Below are 19,619 nucleotides of genomic sequence, written 5' to 3'. Positions count from 1 at the left end.
CTGCTGGCACTGTGGATGAGGCTAGACTTGATATGTTTGCCAGAAAACAAAGGGCATATGAGGCCATTCCACCAACCAGGGGAGCTCTCCTCCAACACACCAAGCGTGCTGCGTACCAGGCTGGTTGTGTGTGGGGCAGGCCACCCAGTGTCAGCCACAGCCAGAGAACCCTGCTGAGTGGGGATGGCAAAAGTCTGGTGAAGCATGGCAAGTCCTCTGGACAACCAACTCGCCCTTAGCCAAGAGTTGCCAACAGCTTACCAAATGTGGATGCAAAGCAGGCTGTCGGGAAAGGTGCAAGTGCTACAAGCTGGGTCTTCCCTGCACAGCTCTGTGCACTTGCAAATGTGAAGTCTAGATAAATATTGCCCTCTCTTCAGTAGATAATCTAGCTTGAGCATCCAACGTGTCATGCTATGCCTACCTTCTTATCCTCGAATTTTTCAAAGGTGTAGGTTGAGAGACCTATACATAGATTGGTTGCGTTTAGTCCGTATTTCTCTTCTTTTCTTTTTATGGTTACAGTCTTAGACACAATGTTGTATGTGACCATACCATTACTATTTCAGTTGAAAATAGCATATTAGTTAAACTGTCTGATCACATGAATATACCATTAAATAAAAACAGTTGGTCTCTATGTTCTAGCGCTGTGGATAGAAAAACTTTTATGGCAACCATTTTGTACGCCATCTTGGTTACAATTCATTTAGTAAGGGTTTTCAATAAAATGTGTGGTATGGAACATTTTATAACCTAAAAGTCGAGGTTTAAAAAAAAATGGCATATTCCATCCAATAGATGCTCCCAAACCAGTGAATCTCAACATAGATGGCGGCCATTTTGAAAAATAGCCGCCATCTTGGATTTTCAGGTGGCCAGCGCCCTTTTCTAAGAGAGCATAGTCTTAGGAATGTTTGTGCAAATTTCATGCTTGTTTCACTATCTGAACGATTTTTACAGCAATCTGCTGCACTATATCCCATACATGTCGAGGGGCTGACCCGCTAATGGCACTTGGGGTTCTTAGTGGTCACTGATTCAATTAATATCCAGAACCAAAGTATGGATATATATATATATATATATATATATATATATATATATATATATATACATATACACATATATATAAATATACATATGAGCATGTATATATATAAATATATATGTATAAATGTATGTGTATAAGTATACAGTATATATATATATATATATATATATATATATATATATATATATATATATATATACTTATACACACACATATATATATTATTTATATATATATATATATATATATATATATATATATATATATATATATATATATATATATATATATATATATATATATATTTATATGTAGATAGATCAAAAAATAATTATATATAATAGATATATATATATATATATATATATATATATATATATATATATATATAAGCAAATGCCACTTTCTTTTCAAATGGCATTTACCTTATTTATATATTCATCACGTTCCATATTTTTATGATTCAGTTATACACACACACACACTATATATATATATATATATATATATATATATATATATATATATATATATATATATATATATATATATATATATATACATATATATATATATATATATATATATATATATATATATATATATATATATATATATATATACTGTATATTGTCCCTAGAGAACCACAGACTGTACGGCCTCCTTTATGACTCGGCTCATTCACAAAATTTCTCTGAGGATTGGACAGTACAGAATAAAAGAAATTGCTAATAATATTTACATAGGCTGGAAATATGGGAATAACCTCTGATGCCAAACACAGGGCAAGGGAAACTTGAAACTAGGTTAACATACCTAGAATAAATAAAAAAATCTCCATTGTAAAACAAACGAAGCTGAAGATAAAAAAAAAGTATTTTTCTTCGCATACAGTAAGATGACTCTGCCATTTTATCAGTAACATGTAAAATATAAATGGCTAAGAATTGCACGATGTTTTTCTTACCGAAGAAACGTTTGACATTTCCATAGGCAATCCTTCCATTATTTTTCAAATGTTCGGTGAAAAGGTAGCCTTGTCACCTTTAATCGAAAATTCAGCTCCGAGTTATTCTAGAATGTACCACGGACATTCTAAAGATCATTTAAGAAGTATTCTGTGCTTTAAATTCTCTTTATCATCAAAATTACCCAGGAAGTAAGGGACAGAACTATGAAAAACACGTATTTCAGTTTAGATGTTGAAAATGTTAACAAACTCCCTTTTCATCATTTGAAGAGAGGTTGTGGATTATATTTTCAGTTATACTGTATTTGCTTGTCAACTATTTAGCCAGCGTCGTAAGTTACTGAATATGAGAAACAAAGTTTCCACGAGATACCAAGAAAATGTAGGAACTCCAAGACAATATATAATCGTGAGACGCAATATTAAAGTTGTTTGAGACGAATATTACTCGTCTGTATCTCTTACATCAAACAATGATAAATAAGTGCATCACAACATGCACAGTCTTTCTTAGTTTATCTTCCACAAGAGAACTTATCCTCTTTTTGTGAGTGTATTTTTGTGCACTTGTGTCCGTGCGTGCAAAAGAACTCGCGGAAATTCCTTTGTTACAAGGACTGCAGTTGTATTTTACACGGATTGCTTGTTTACAGAATGTTGGCGATCATTTCCTTGAGGGGAACGAGCGTGTTGTGTCACCATCATTTTGCCCAACAACCGAACTTCATTGTGTACATTGTGTGAGCATCCCTTTGCCCTGTCTGAATCTGTTAAGTGTAGCATTCGGCTTCCGCTCACTCGCTACTGAATCCTGTAAAGTCAATGATGCGACTCACGACTTCAGGATCGAACTTTGGACGGATTAAGTCGTCGGTTTTCTCTCTGAGCGTAGAAGGTAGAGAGTCTGCGATCTGTTTTGGTAAACGAAGCAACTTCATCTTCAAGAGTAACGAATATCTATAGACATAGAGGCATTATTTCATGGCTTATTTGATTACCTTAGCACTTTTAGCTGGAGCCCGTGGACGCGTGTTGGCAGTTCATGTCAGCCTGATATATATATATATATATATATATATATATATATATATATATATATATATATATATATATATATATATATATATATATACATATATGTATATGTATATATTCATATACATTATATATATATATATATATATATATATATATATATATATATATATATATATATATATATATATATATATATATATATATATATATATATATATATATATATATATATATATATTTAAAAGTTTTAAACTCTTCCTCAAACGCTGGAACACTTGAGCAGCAGGATTTCATAGCATCCAAGGGCGTCGCATCATACGTTACATGTGTAGGATTTATGTCTCGACAGGCGGACCCACGTCGGCGCTTTCGTGTTCTCTCCGGAATAGCTCTCAACGTTGCTACCAACCGGTGATTACGTGCGCTAAGAGTCGCTGGGAAGGAGGAAGGTGATCAGTATTGCTGGCGTTAAACATAGGAAATTTAGTCGGAATGAGCTTCTTCGAACTGAATAATTGTGATATTAAAGTTTGGTGTCGGGACATTACTTGAGAGTGTGTCGTAGATGAAAGAGCTAGGGAAAGATAGCTGAATTAATAATAATGATGAAATAATAATAATAATAATAATAATAATAATAATAATAATAATAATAATAATAATAATAACGGAGACAGTTATTTCAATGGTGTTATTACTTAAGCGTGCACTGTAAACAAAGGAGTTTAAGAGCGACAGCTGAACTAATAATAATAATAATAATAATAATAATAATAATAATAATAATAATAAAATGATTATTATGTTTATCATTTCTCGTACTAAATTTAGGAAATTTGTTCACGGATGATCTTTCTCAAAATGGAATGTTGTAATACTGAAATTTTTGGTACTAAGACATTAATTTATCGCGGATCATAAGTGGAGTTAAGGAAAGGTAGCCGAAATAATAATAATAATAATAATAATAATAATAATAATAATAATAATAATAATAACGAGTATTGTAATATTAAAACTTTTGGTACTAAAACATTAATTTATCGTGGATCGTAAGTGGAGTTAAGGAAAGGTAGCCGAAATAATAATAATAATAATAATAATAATAATAATAATAATAATAATAATAATAATTGTTTGATAACTATCAAGACCTGAAAATAGAAATAAGAAGGATATGGATATGCCAGTGGAAATTGTACCCATAATCATAGGAACACTAGGCACGATCCCAAGATCCTGAAAAGGAACCTGGAAAACTGGATGCCGAAGTAGCTCCAGCACTCATGCAGAAGAGTGTGCTACTAGAAACAGCGCACATAATGAGGAAAGTGATGGACTCCTAAGGAGGCAGGATGCAACCAACCCCACACTACAAATACCACCCAGTCGAATAGGATGACTGAGATAAATTAATAATAATAATAATAATAATAATAATAATAATAATAATAATAATAATAATAATAATAATAATAATAAAGAACGAAGATAAATAATCTTTTTCAGTATATCAGTTCACTCTAATCTCAACAAGAAGATACATTATTTAACTTGAAGTAGATGAAGTATTGCAAATAATAACGATAATAATAACGATAGCGAGGAAAATGAAAATCTAATTCATTTAAATTCTACAGCACTCCTAACTTCAAGTACATTTTACCAAAGGGTATTCTCATCTTAAGTGCATCTTACAGTGAAGTGTCAACAGGTACGAACTCCGTTCAACACTGAGTTGAATTTATGGCATATTAGCGTTTGCTCTGCAAGTTCATGATATTCATAAAAAAAGTAAGTTCCTGTTAGTACCCAAAGCGCCACCAACGGATGATTAATTGACATGTTTTTCGTCCGGATCTGATCACGCAGGAAAAGCATCGCCCGTATCCTAACTTATCTCAGATTTGCCTTGAACTCCTTATATTCATTATTTATGGAATAAAAGGAGAATTCTAGTAACGATGGTAACTAAGGTGCGTGTTGAATCAGGAGGATTACCACGAGAACGTTCTGGCTTTATGATATTTCTGACCTTTTCAAACACAAACATGTTAACTTTTATATAAAAATCTACTGGTCACTTGTTACCAGATATGCAAAGTAATTGTACTAAGCACAATTCCCTTTAATTTCTCGAATTCCTCACACTTTTTTCGATATGCGTGTCACCACAAAGCCTGAGGTTCATATGCAAGATTATGAAGAAATTTTGACGAACAGCAGGATACAACCGCCCCATGCGGAGTATCAGAAAGAGGTCACGTTACCACTAGCGGTTGAGGGGGCGGGAGGCAACTGGGCACGTGGGCCCCCATAAAAAATAATGACAAAATAATAACACTGAAGATTCAGGTAATAATAATATAAATGAGATACATGAAAATGGAAAAAATAAAAAATCTATTATAGAAATAATAATAAAATTTTGAGAAAAAAATATACATACATATTTATATACTGTATATATATTACACACATGTATGTATAATATGAAAATTTGTGTCCTCCCATGAAATTTTTTCTGGATCCGCTAGTGCCCGTTACCGAACTGAGTCTGCTACGGTTCCCAGAATTTCTTCATATCTTGAATTTGGATCTCAGGCGTAACGGCGGCGTATCGCGGCGGTTTCAATACGCCGCGGTAGCGAGAAACTCCCCTCGCCAACGCGCGCGATTGCCGGGCGTGTCGAGACACATACAAGTCAATGACATCGTTCACACACAGCGGTGAACCGCGCGTTTTGAAGACAGCAGGTGCCATCATTGGCTGTGTGTCAGCCAATGAGGAAAGAGATTGTGCGTTACCATAGCAACCCACGCCACGTCTGGTCCCCGTGATCACAGTCACACACACTATTGCATTGCTGTCACTGTTAACTATGGAGAGGGATCATTTTGATATCGATTTATTCATAAATGAAATTGAAAACGCCCATCAATTTGGGACATGAAATCTCAGGAGTACAGAGACAGAATAGTCAAGAAAAAAAGGGTTGGGAAGAAATTGTGGATCTTTTCTGCACTTCTGAAGATATGAAGGAAAAACAAAACCTAGGTAAGTTAATTGAATAACACAATGGATATACAAAAGCATTATAACCTGACACTACATTTTCTTTTCACTTACAATATAATCTTATATTTACATCAAACAAATTTCTAATAACTAGGAAGACTATAATTTATCCTTTTTTTCTTTGTCAGACTTGAAAACTTTCTAAATCATTCTGTCCTGCCATTTCGAGTTTACCTTCATTTACAAAATAATCTGCATATTATCTGTCTCGGGCAGAGGTTGCAGACATGAGGCCTCCTCTTGGAACATGACCTTCATGTAGGCCTACTATGCATAGGTGGTTGATAAAGTATATCTTCATACCTGTAACCATCTCTTGCCCTTATATAGTTATGCAATATGCAACATGACTTTATTATATCCTCAGCAAAGTCAATGTTGACATTGAGAGACCTATGGAATATGCACCACTTATTAGCTAAGATACCAAAGGTATATTCTATGTACCTACAGTACGTGCTCTTGACGATCTGTAATTAAATATTTTCTTCTTGTGTGGCAGGTGTTTTCCAGTGTATGGTCGCATAACATTTTCCATAATGCCAAAGGCCTCATCTCCAACAATTACATGAGGTAAGCATCTTGTGTCATGAGTGGAAAGGTATGTCTATCATGTAAAACTGGGTGTACCCAATGCCGTCTTTGGCGCTGTTTGCGCCAATTCAGTCTGCGATTCAACAGCCAAACGCAAGCTATTTCTTCCAAGTCCATTCTGACACTGGATGTCACAAAAAAGTGTATATATATATATATATATATATATATATATATCTGTCTTCTGTCTATCTATCTATATATATATATTGTATATACATATAAAGAAATACATTACCGCGCGTTGGCCGCCGCGGTCAAAAACGCTTCGTGTGAACGATTACAGCGTTAAACGAGCGGTGGCCGCCGCGGTTAAAAACGCCCTGTGTGAACGTAGCCTTAAGCTCGACACATCGATGACCCGTTGATCTTGGAGAAAGATAGGTCTAAGCAGCAGGGCGGTTGCACTTCTGTTGGACATATTTACATTTCCTTTTCTCATTCCTCGTATTCATTTATATACACGGTTGTTTTATTGGTGCTAGGCTGGCAGGCAAGGTCGCGTATCAAAACATATTATGCTAGCTAATGATTGATGATTTTGGAGATGAGGTGCTGTGCTCGTCTGTTGTCCATCTCAGCTACGCGGACAGGTTGACTTTTTCCCGCCCATGTGCGACGTCATACGTCAGCTACGAGGCTATGGGATTTTTTTTTTTTTAGATAAGTGGGCTTTCAAAACTATTACGGCATATAATTCGTTTTCTGTATATACAATTTCGATTATTAAATATTATGCGCCAGTAACAACGCCTAATTTCTGGATTCAAGCTTTAGTTTCCTTCTTGTTTCTTCTTCCTAGCGATTTGAAGTGAATTGTTCAAAATGTTTCGTACATTTTTCTTGATACTAATTTTTACCTTGCCATTCTTTTTATATAACCGTGCTTATATGATAAAAATTATATTCTAGTGGGAAAACGGATTTGCATTTGTATAACAAAAGAATTGCTCATTGGTTGGATTGAAAACTACTAGGCGAGTTGCAATATAATTTATGTTTGAGGTACCAGGGAGCCAGCCTGTCTAATTCTCACAGCAATGTTTTTATAGGTTTCATTATCATGACGCCGAAAAATCAGGAAAACGTTACTGTAAAAGTTATTTTATCTTTAAATGGTTACTCTTTTCTTTCGTTACTAATGACTAGAGTTATAATATTTATCACTTGTAGTATTCACCTACCTTTACAAGTTTCTGGCTGTTCAGCTGATTAAAGAGTATTACCTGGTTATGAAATAAGTTATATTTACAAACTAACTTGTCTATACACATCAGCTTTCACTAACAAGCTCTACTGGAAAAGACAGCGTTTGATTAGGTCATGAATAATTTATGTTGACAAGACTTTTATGATGTAAAAAAAAAAAAAAATAGCATACCGCTGCTTTGTATTAGAATGCTATATTTTCTCCTAGCTTGGGTGAATTATGGTTAGTAATTTTTTAGACGATTTTCTGATGAGACAGAATACTCGACTAGCCAATACAGGACACTTTATGCGATTCACCAATATTTTGCTGTTCGTAAATATTTTATTTATTTGCTGCTTAAAACAGAAAAAAATGTTGTATGGATATATTTCTGAATAGGTGTAATGTCCAAATAAATAAATATGTTAAAAGAAACTTGGAAAGCGAATGAAGTGTTATACCGAAATTCAGTGCGTTTTAACACAACAATGATGTCCTCAGTTGAATCACAGCACGCCATAGCCAAAGCTATTGTACTGTTTGTGTATCATTGCTTTTGAGGGAACTTGAATCTCCCAGTAGGCTATATCTAACTGTCATTCACACTTAATAAAGAAGCAAGAACAAACTTAGCTCCAAACCCCTCACTGGTATGGGTTTTACCAGAAACATTTTTTAGTTTTCTGGAAAAGAAAACTATTGAGATGGCTTTGACCCATCCGTCCGCACTTTTTCTGTCCGTCTCAGATCTTAAAACTACTGAGGCTAGAGGGCTGCAAATTGGCATGTTGATCATCCACCCTCGAATCGTCAAATATACCAAATTGCAGCCCTCTAGCCTCAGTAGTTTTATTTTACTCAAGGTTAAAGTTAGTCATGATCGTGCATCTGGCACGCTATAGGTGCCAACAACACAGACCACCACAAGGGAGTGACTGAAAGTTTCATGAGCCGCGGCTGCGAGTTTCATGGGCCGTGACTGAGAGTTTCATACAGCATTATAAGCTGTACGGAAAATTCGATCATGCAGACGAAACAGAGCATTAATTACTTGTTTTTATTTTTTTGCAGAATCCAAAGTTACTGATATTGAAGGCCATCGGACCTCTGAAGGAAAAGACACAAACAAGAAAAAGAAAGGAGGCTCTCCCGCCGAAGGCCACGGCAGCCATACTTCTTCTGCAGCCTGGGTCACTGCCAGCCTGTATCCATTTTTCCTCTTCTGCGTTTCTGTCTGGAGGACTTTCATGTACTGAAAGAAAACGGGAATAGAAAATCGTTTTCTGATCACTGCTCCTGGGGAATTGTGTTACCTAATGAAACAAGTCAAAACAAGTAAAAAATTCTATGATTGGTTTTGGGAAAATTTTTTTAAAAGGATGAATATATTGCTCGTTAGGATATCAAAGCCAAAAAAACTGTATACGTAATACATACATTCAGCACATTTACACACGTACATGTGTCTATCAGAAATGTGTTCTTCATTAACACAGTATTTTTCATTAAGCACAAGAATGTCATTGTATTAGGGCAGAACTTGATATGTTAATTTCCACTTTACAATGAACTTCAGATGAATATAATTTTCTCAGTTTTGCATCATTACTGCATGAGCGCTGATAAATTATTTTCGTCTTGAACTCCAGTAAACTTAAAACGCATTTTTAGAAAATAAACAGAGTTTCTGAGAGATCTGTGGTGGTATAAGCGAGATTTACAAAACAGAACCAAATTAAAGTGACCATATTACCGAATTATCATAACCCCGTATTACCAACTCATTATAATTATTATTAGTTTACATGTCACTGAACTGAATGAATGACTTTTCATTGCAGTGAACTGTATAGTGAGTACAGCTGTGCATATAATGATAATATCCGAGTGGACCTTGTTTGTCCGCCCTGGGTTGGGGTGGGGTAGGTAGGGGAACGGGAGGGTAGGTGAGACATCCACCCTCTGCCTGCAAACCTGTTTGTCTGCCCCAGGTAGGGGCTGGGTAGGTAGGGGATCGGGAGGATATAGGGAATATAGCAGCGCCGAGTTCCAGCGCTCGTATCGCGCGCCAACAAGCTCGTGTATAAATAAATAACGGAAATCTCCCAATCTGTATAGCTATATATTTCTAATCTCTAATGAGTTTATGGTCAACAGATAGGCCTAACGATGTTGGAATGATTAAAACTGGTCCAGAATCTCGCCTTTTTTATTCCTTCTCCAGCCTTAATGAAATTTGTTCGGATATCACGACGCCAGAGGATTTTAAATCAATCAATCAACGGCGCAGTTTACATAATTACATTCAGGGCACTGTAATGGAAAAACAATTCCATCTGTGCAAAATTTAGACATTTTTTTTCAGCAAGGGTGTGGCAAATCGCGGATCTTTCCTGGATGACTACCCCAAGGATTCTCGGGAGTCGTTAATCTAGGATTAACATTTCTTGGGGGTCATTATCTTTATGATATTTACAGTCTTTTGTTTATGTTTTTACGGTAATCGCCAACGAGCTTGTGCGAAACACGCCGCAAAGGTGGATACATGTCGGGTTAAAACCCGGAGGCGTCACTGTCTAGAAAAGATCCCAAATCGCTCGAGAAGTCTGCGATTTCAGCGTCCTGAGTTGAGCTCAGCACAGTCAGCATCCGTCTTTCCTTTGTGTAAACTACATTGGCGGTGCTAAGTAGAATCTTGTGTATGTGCGTTTTTTGTGTGTTCATTAACACGTCCATAAACGCAACACTACTACTGATACTTTTACTGCTACCACTTTTGTTAAAAACAATAATTTCCTAAGTTGATTAACTTACAACATGGCTTAAAAATAAATGGCTTACTAGTCCACTTGCTGGAATCTATCGATACTTTTACACATTATCCGTAGCAGAGATGATCCAAGTTGAGGAAGGGAACAGTCATAATTAATTGTGAATTAATTCAGTGACATCCTGTTGATACAAATTAAGCATTTGTATGAGAATGACTAACTTGACGAGGCGACGACTACTCGAAAATTTGATTCTGAAATTGTTTATTCATTGACCTTAATATCTTCGATTATCTTGCTATTCCCATTATTACTGATATCAAAGTCGCTGTTGTTCTCGGACAGTATTGGAATTAGGAAAACATCTATGTCTCTCCTGAACTGTTGACTGGTCACAGTTCCTCACTGTACGGGTCGATATCGTACTCGACTAGCACTCTGCTGGGCCCACGTTTGACTCTCCGGCCGGCCAATGAAGACTTAGAGGAATTTATTTCTGGTGATAGAAATTTATTTCTCGGTATAATGTGGTTCGGATTCCACAATAAGCTGTAGGTCCCGTTGCTCGGTAACCAATTGGTTCTTAGCCACGTAAAATAAGTCTAACCCTTCGGGCCAGCCCTAGGAGAGCTGTTAATCAGCTCAGCGGTCAGGTTAAACTAAGGTATACTTAACTTTTTTTCCAAGTAATGGATATCTGCTGGACTGTAAAATATATATGCATATATGTGTGTGTGTTTGTGTGTGTTGCAAAGATGAGAGAGAGAGAGAGAGAGAGAGAGAGAGAGAGAAGAGAGAGAGAGAGCGAGAGATGGGGGGGGGGGTTGCTTTTACTAAGTTTAACACAGAACCCCCTGAATATTCAGCTTGGTGCGAGAAAGTAAATCCAAATACTGTAACAGAGAAAACCAGGTTAGAAAGGTAGACTATTACTTTACACTGCAGCCAGTGATATCTGAAAGACTACGGAAAATAAATTCTACTAAAAGAAAGAGCCGTATAAAGCTAATACTAAGTCGTACATTCTCATCTCATAATCTTCGAGCCGTTGCATTTTAGGGATCCACAAATACAGCTAAGAGGCGAAAACGAAGTGGTTATATAATAAGCTTCGTGACTTACCTTACCTAGGTAAAATTAAGGCCAGCTGGGTGTAATGGTTAAGTTTGGTAAGTCAGTTTGGATTAGCTAACTTTAAATAAATAAAAACAATAATGTTAATAATTTTCCCACTTCTGCCATGAACATCGCTGGTAGCCCTACCTACACGTTTAAAGTCCGTTCAACTCAACCGTCGCCTTAACAACCTAATCATATTTTAGCTAACCTTTCCTTGTTAGTGAGGACGTATTTCTTAACCTGATGCCGTCTGAGTAACTAGTGTTTAACGGTATAATTTTTCTCCGGTTAGCATTAATTCATCTCCAGCGCAGTTACGAACTCGTCAGTACAATCGAACTTCACGGGCTGCTCCGATAAGGTTCAAGTCCAGTTAGGTTTAATGCTCAAGTCTGGTAAGACGAGGTTACATAAAATAAAACAAGGTCCATAATATTCCTACTTCTGTCATGAACATCAGTTTTATCTAAACCCTCTGTTCTAACCTAATCGTCACCTTACCTAACCTAACCCAACCTTTCCTATCCAGTGAGGGTATATTTCATGGCCCGGTGCCATCTAAGCACTAATGTTTAATGGTATAGCTTTTCTTCTGTTACCATTCATTCATCTCCGTGGCAGTTTCGAACCCGTCCGTATAATCGAGATTCAGGGACTGCTATGATGAGGTTGACGTTTATTAAATTCGGTTATTGGCGTTGAGAAGAAATCACTGTCATCATATAGGTTGGATCCCGCGCATTTACTATCATCTGAACGATCAAGATTTCAGCACTGCCCCAAAAACCCCAGTAACGTGATCGTCTAGGGTGCATTTTGACGGCTCCCTACTCAGTATTACTACGGAAACTGATTGATGTGTAAATGCTAAGTCGCAAAAGCTGATCGTCAAAGACCGCCATGATCTTATACAATACTCGTTTACTCGCTAATATATTTCACTAAGACTGGATAAGTTTTTGGATGCTCTTCCTTTTGACAAATCATCCTATAAATAAAATAATAAATAAATAAATAAGTAGATAAATAATAAAGCTACTTAGGCAATCAGGGTACAGACTTGTTTCCAGTCCCTTAAGACGTGTCGTGTCTGAAGTCGGCTCATTTTGTTTATTTTTATTTCGAGAAAGTGCGTTTACAGGCAACCGAAAATTAATCGATGGTCGAATGATTCCAGACGACAGTAATTACAGGCTATGATTCTAGACGGTGGTAATTATAGGTTTTGATTTCAGACTGCAGTAATCGTAGCAATTACAAGCCCTTCCAGTTTTCTCTAAGAGTGCCGGGAGGATATATCTTTAATCTCTGGGTAAGTGCCTGGAACCTAATAATCTAGCCTCCGAATTGCTAGTAATCGTAAAGGAATAGATTTCATTGGCTAATTGTGGTGTGGTGCACCTTTTTCCCCAAGGAAACTTCCTGAACGGATGTGAATCATGGAAAGTTGGATCATGTCAAGATTAGCGAACCCACTCGCAGCGGGTTCGCCATTCTTTACAAAAAGATGATTGGGTTCGTTATTTTTTGCATGGGAATAACCGGGTTCGCTATTCTATAGACATGAATACTTTGGTACCAGACATTTGTTCCCCCAGGGGCTAGTACTAAACAAGGCGAAATACATTTGACCCCGCCCCCGAGCCTAGTACTAAACACGGCGAAACAGTGTAGATGAATCACTTTTTCGCCGTGTTTAGTACTAGCCCTCACGTGGAATTGGAGTTCGGACCGGAAAGGGTTGGCCATTCTTTACATGGGGATCATTGGGATCGCTGTTCTTGGCATGGAGATGATGGGTTCGCTAGTCTTGACATGATCTGGAAAGTTAAATGGGTTTTAGTACAAATGTTAGTTAAGTTAAGTATACCTTAGTTTTACCAGCCCGTGGCTAAGAACCATTTGGTTACTTAGCAACGGGACCTACAGTTTATTGTGGAATCCGAACCACATTATAGCGAGAAATGAATTTCTATCACCAGAAATAAATTCCTCTAATTCTTCATCAGACGGCCGGAGACTCGAACTCGGGCCTAGCGAGTGCTAGTCCACAACTCTATCGACTCGCCTTACGAGGAACTACAATTGTTAGTGTTTACAAGTTTTTCAATGTCATTTATTTCCTTTAATCCTCCCATTCATTTCTAACAAAAAAAGCGCTTTTCACTTTGGTCTATTTTTTCTGTTTCGTGAGCGTTCAAATTAAAATTCAAATCCAAACGATTTACTGCAAAAAAATATATTGCATATTCATCAAATGTAGTGCAACAGCAAGCTGGTACGCCCACAAAAGTATTTTATACATTTTTAACGTTCCAAAATTATTTGTTCCAATAGAAACTAGAACTTCACAATTCTTGGAACCATACACTATCAAGCACATAACACACCTGCTCAGGAAACAGTATTAAAAATTCTGTCCCTAAATTATGACAGTTCATTACAACAGAAAGTTATTAGGGAAGCCAGTGACCCCATCACATTTGTCATTAGGAGAGTGTGTGAATATCATGACAACATATTAAAATGCTAATCGTAATAGGCACATTGCTATTTGCTGCTGCCGGAAATTGTATTTGAGTGAAGTGACGATGGATGATCGTTTACTTGTTTCTTTTACTTAGACAGGAATAAAATTTCAGCAACGATTGAATAATACGGCAGTCTGCAATTTTTTCGTCTTCTGACTGAAAGAGATTCGCGAATAGCTGTTAGACTGATTGTTAAGGACTAAGAACACTCTTCAAGACGTCTTTCAGTGAATATTAATCTCGCCGTTTCCCGCATCCTGAAGAAATACAGAATGAAACGAGGGCAATAAATTACTCTGCATCATCGCATCAGCTGTTTCATAAAAGGCTCCGCATGAAAAAAACCGGCCATTTATATTCTGATACAAAAACATTTAATGGAACAAACAGAAGATGACGACTGTCATTAACGTCAGACTCGTGGTTCGAGAATTATTGCAGTCTTATTCGTATCCCTTAGAAGACTATAGGGATATACATTATAAAGAATTACTGTTTCTCTTATATATTGCTACATCAACACACACATATAATATTATATAATATATATGTATAATATATATATATATATATATATATATATATATATATATATATATATATATATATCCCCAGAATTGATAGATCCATAAGGTATTACCTTCCGATTTTCAACGAGCATTAATGGGGTAAGATTGCTGACCTAGCACAACCCCTATCCCATACATGTCGAGGGGCTGACCCACTAATGGCACTTGGGGTTCTTAGTGGTCACTGATTCAATTAATATCCAGAACCAAAGTATGGATATATATATATATATATATATATATATATATATATATATATATATATATATATATATAAATATACATATGAGCATGTATATATATAAATATATATGTATAAATGTATGTGTATAAGTATACAGTATATATATATATACTTATACACATATATATATATATATATATATATATATATATATATATATATATATATATATATATATATATATATATATAAATATATTTATATAATAGATAGATCAAAAAATAATTATATATATATATATATATATATATATATATATATATATATATAAGCAAATGCCACTTTCTTTCGTGGCATTTACCTTTATTTATATATTCATCACGTTCCATATTTTTATGATTCAGTTATACACACACACACACCTATATATATATATATATATATATATATATATATATATATATATATATATATATATATATATATATATATATATATATATATATACTGTATATTGTCCCTAGAGAACCACAGACTGTATGGCCTCCTTTATGACTCGGCTCTCATTCACAAAATTTCTCTGAGGATTGGACAGTACAGAATAAAAAGAAATTACTAATAATATTTACATAGGCTGGAAATATGGGAATAACCTCTGATGCCAAACACAGGGCAAGGGAAACTTGAAACCAGGTTAACATACCTAGAATAAATAAAAAAATCTCCATTGTAAAACAAACGAAGCTGAAGATAAAAAAAAAGTATTTTTTCTTCGCATACAGTAAGATGACTCTGCCATTTTATCAGTAACATGTAAAATATAAATGGCTAAGAATTGCACGATGTTTTTCTTACCGAAGAAACGTTTGACATTTCCATAGGCAATCCTTCCATTATTTTTCAAATGTTCGGTGAAAAGGTAGCCTTGTCACCTTTAATCGAAAATTCAGCTCCGAGTTATTCTAGAATGTACCGGACATTCTAAAGATCATTTAAGAAGTATTCTGTGCTTTAAATTCTCTTTATCATCAAAATTACCCAGGAAGTAAGGGACAGAACTATGAAAAACACGTATTTCAGTTTAGATGTTGAAAATGTTAACAAACTCCCCTTTTCATCATTTGAAGAGAGGTTGTGGATTATATTTTCAGTTATACTGTATTTGCTTGTCAACTATTTAGCCAGCGTCGTAAGTTACTGAATATGAGAAACAAAGTTTCCACGAGATACCAAGAAAATGTAGGAACTCCAAGACAATATATAATCGTGAGACGCAATATTAAAGTTGTTTGAGACGAATATTACTCGTCTGTATCTCTTACATCAAACAATGATAAATAAGTGCATCACAACATGCACAGTCTTTCTTAGTTTATCTTCCACAAGAGAACTTATCCTCTTTTTGTGAGTGTATTTTTGTGCACTTGTGTCCGTGCGTGCAAAAGAACTCGCGGAAATTCCTTTGTTACAAGGACTGCAGTTGTATTTTACACGGATTGCTTGTTTACAGAATGTTGGCGATCATTTCCTTGAGGGGAACGAGCGTGTTGTGTCACCATCATTTTGCCCAACAACCGAACTTCATTGTGTACATTGTGCGAGCATCCCTTTGCCCTGTCTGCTAAGTGTAGCATTCGGCTTCCGCTCACTCGCTACTCGAATCCTGTAAAGTCAATGATGCGACTCACGACTTCAGGATCGAACTTTGGACGGATTAAGTCGTCGGTTTTCTCTCTGAGCGTAGAAGGTAGAGAGTCTGCGATCTGTTTGGTAAACGAAGCAACTTCATCTTCAAGAGTAACGAATATCTATAGACATAGAGGCATTATTTCATGGCTTATTTGATTACCTTAGCACTTTTAGCTGAGCCCGTGGACGCGTGTTGGCAGTTCATGTCAGCCTGATATATATATATATATATATATATATATATATATATATATATATATATATATATATATATATATATATATATATATATATATATATATATATATGTATATGTATATATTCATATACATTATATATATATATATATATATATATATATATATATATATATATATATATATATAATATATATTTAAAAGTTTTAAACTCTTCCCTCAAACGCTGGAACACTTGAGCAGCAGGATTTCATAGCATCCAAGGGCGTCGCATCATACGTTACATGTGTAGGATTTATGTCTCGACAGGCGGACCCACGTCGGCGCTTTCGTGTTCTCTCCGGAATAGCTCTCAACGTTGCTACCAACCGGTGATTACGTGCGCTAAGAGTCGCTGGGAAGGAGGAAGGTGATCAGTATTGCTGGCGTTAAACAAAGGAAATTTAGTCGGAATGAGCTTCTTCGAACTGAATAATTGTGATATTAAAGTTTGGTGTCAGGACATTACTTGAGAGTGTGTCGTAGATGAAAGAGCTAGGAAAGATAGCTGAATTAATAATAATGATGAAATAATAATAATAATAATAATAATAATAATAATAATAATAATAATAATAATAACGGAGACAGTTATTTCAACTTCGGTGTTATTACTTAAGCGTGCACTGTAAACAAAGGAGTTTAAGAGCGACAGCTGAACTAATAATAATAATAATAATAATAATAATAATAATAATAATAATAATAATAATAATAAAATGATTATTATGTTTATCATTTCTCAAAATACTAAATTTAGGAAATTTGTTCACGGATGATCTTTCTCAAAATGGAATGTTGTAATACTGAAATTTTTGGTACTAAGACATTAATTTATCGCGGATCATAAGTGGAGTTAAGGAAAGGTAGCCGAAATAATAATAATAATAATAATAATAATAATAATAATAATAATAATAATAATAATAATAATAATAATAATAATAATAACGAGTATTGTAATATTAAAACTTTTGGTACTAAAACATTAATTTATCGTGGATCGTAAGTGGAGTTAAGGAAAGGTAGCCGAAATAATAAATAATAATAATAATAATAATAATAATAATAATAATAATAATAATTGTTTGATAACTATCAAGACCTGAAAATAGAAATAAGAAGGATATGGGATATGCCAGTGGAAATTGTACCCATAATCATAGGAACACTAGGCACGATCCCAAGATCCCTGAAAAGGAACCTGGAAAAACTGGATGCCGAAGTAGCTCCAGCACTCATGCAGAAGAGTGTGCTACTAGAAACAGCGCACATAATGAGGAAAGTGATGGACTCCTAAGGAGGCAGGATGCAACCCGGAACCCCACACTACAAATACCACCCAGTCGAATAGGATGACTGAGATAAATTAATAATAATAATAATAATAATAATAATAATAATAATAATAATAATAATAATAATAATAATAATAATAAAATAATAATAATAAAGAACGAAGATAAATAATCTTTTCAGTATATCAGTTCACTCTAATCTCAACAAGAAGATACATTATTTAACTTGGAAGTAGATGAAGTATTGCAAATAATAACGATAATAATAACGATAGCGAGGAAAATGAAAATCTAATTCATTTAAATTCTACAGCACTCCCTAACTTCTCAAGTACATTTTACCAAAGGGTATTCTCATCTTAAGTGCATCTTACAGTGAAGTGTCAACAGGTACCCGAACTCCGTTCAACACTGAGTTGAATTTATGGCATATTAGCGTTTGCTCTTGCAAGTTCATGATATTCATAAAAAAAAAGTAAGTTCCTGTTAGTACCCAAAGCGCCACCAACGGATGATTAATTGACATGTTTTTCGTCCGGATCTGATCACGCAGGAAAAGCATCGCCCGTATCCTAACTTATCTCAGATTTGCCGACTTGAACTCCTTATATTCATTATTTATGGAATAAAAGGAGAATTCTAGTAACGATGGTAACTAAGGTGCGTGTTGAATCAGGAGGGGATTACCACGAGAACGTTCTGGCTTTATGATATTTCTGACCTTTTCAAACACAAACATGTTAACTTTTATATAAAATCTACTGGTCACTTGTTACCAGATATGCAAGTAATTGTACTAAGCACAATTCCCTTTAATTTCTCGAATTCCTCACACTTTTTTCGATATGCGTGTCACCACAAAGCCTGAGGTTCATATGCAAGATTATGAAGAAATTTTGACGAACAGCAGGATACAACCGCCCCCCCCCCCATGCGGAGTATCAGAAAGAGGTCACGTTACCACTAGCGGTTCGAGGGGGGCGGGAGGCAACTGGGCACGTGGCCCCCCATAAAAAATAATGACAAAATAATAACATTGAAGATTCAGGTAGTAATAATATAAATGAGATACATGAAAATGGAAAAAATAAAAAATCTCTTATAGAAATAATAAAATTTTGAGAAAAAATATACATACATATTTATATACTGTATATATATTTACACACATGTATGTATAATATGAAAATTTGTGTCCCTCCCATGAAATTTTTCTGGATCCGCTAGTGCCCGTTACCGAACTGAGTCTGCTACGGTTCCCAGAATTTCTTCATATCTTGAATTTGGATCTCAGG

General features: G+C 35.2%; 1 protein-coding gene across 1 annotated transcript in view; it reads left to right on the top strand.

The window, feature by feature from the left end:
* LOC136842523 (DBH-like monooxygenase protein 1) overlaps positions 1-10,125 on the top strand; it is a 50,550-nt gene extending 40,425 nt beyond the window's left edge. Inside the window, exon 16 of the mRNA XM_067109937.1 lies at positions 8,999-10,125. Coding sequence (XP_066966038.1) covers positions 8,999-9,183 — 185 coding nt within the window. The 3' untranslated portion in view covers positions 9,184-10,125. The remainder of the gene's footprint in view (positions 1-8,998) is intronic.
* The last annotated feature ends 9,494 nt before the right edge of the window (positions 10,126-19,619 follow it).

Source organism: Macrobrachium rosenbergii, chromosome 10, assembly GCF_040412425.1.
Source record: "Macrobrachium rosenbergii isolate ZJJX-2024 chromosome 10, ASM4041242v1, whole genome shotgun sequence".
NCBI lineage: Eukaryota > Metazoa > Arthropoda > Malacostraca > Decapoda > Palaemonidae > Macrobrachium > Macrobrachium rosenbergii.
Note: the sequence above shows the minus strand (reverse complement) of the source record. Positions and strands in the feature narration are given on the sequence as shown.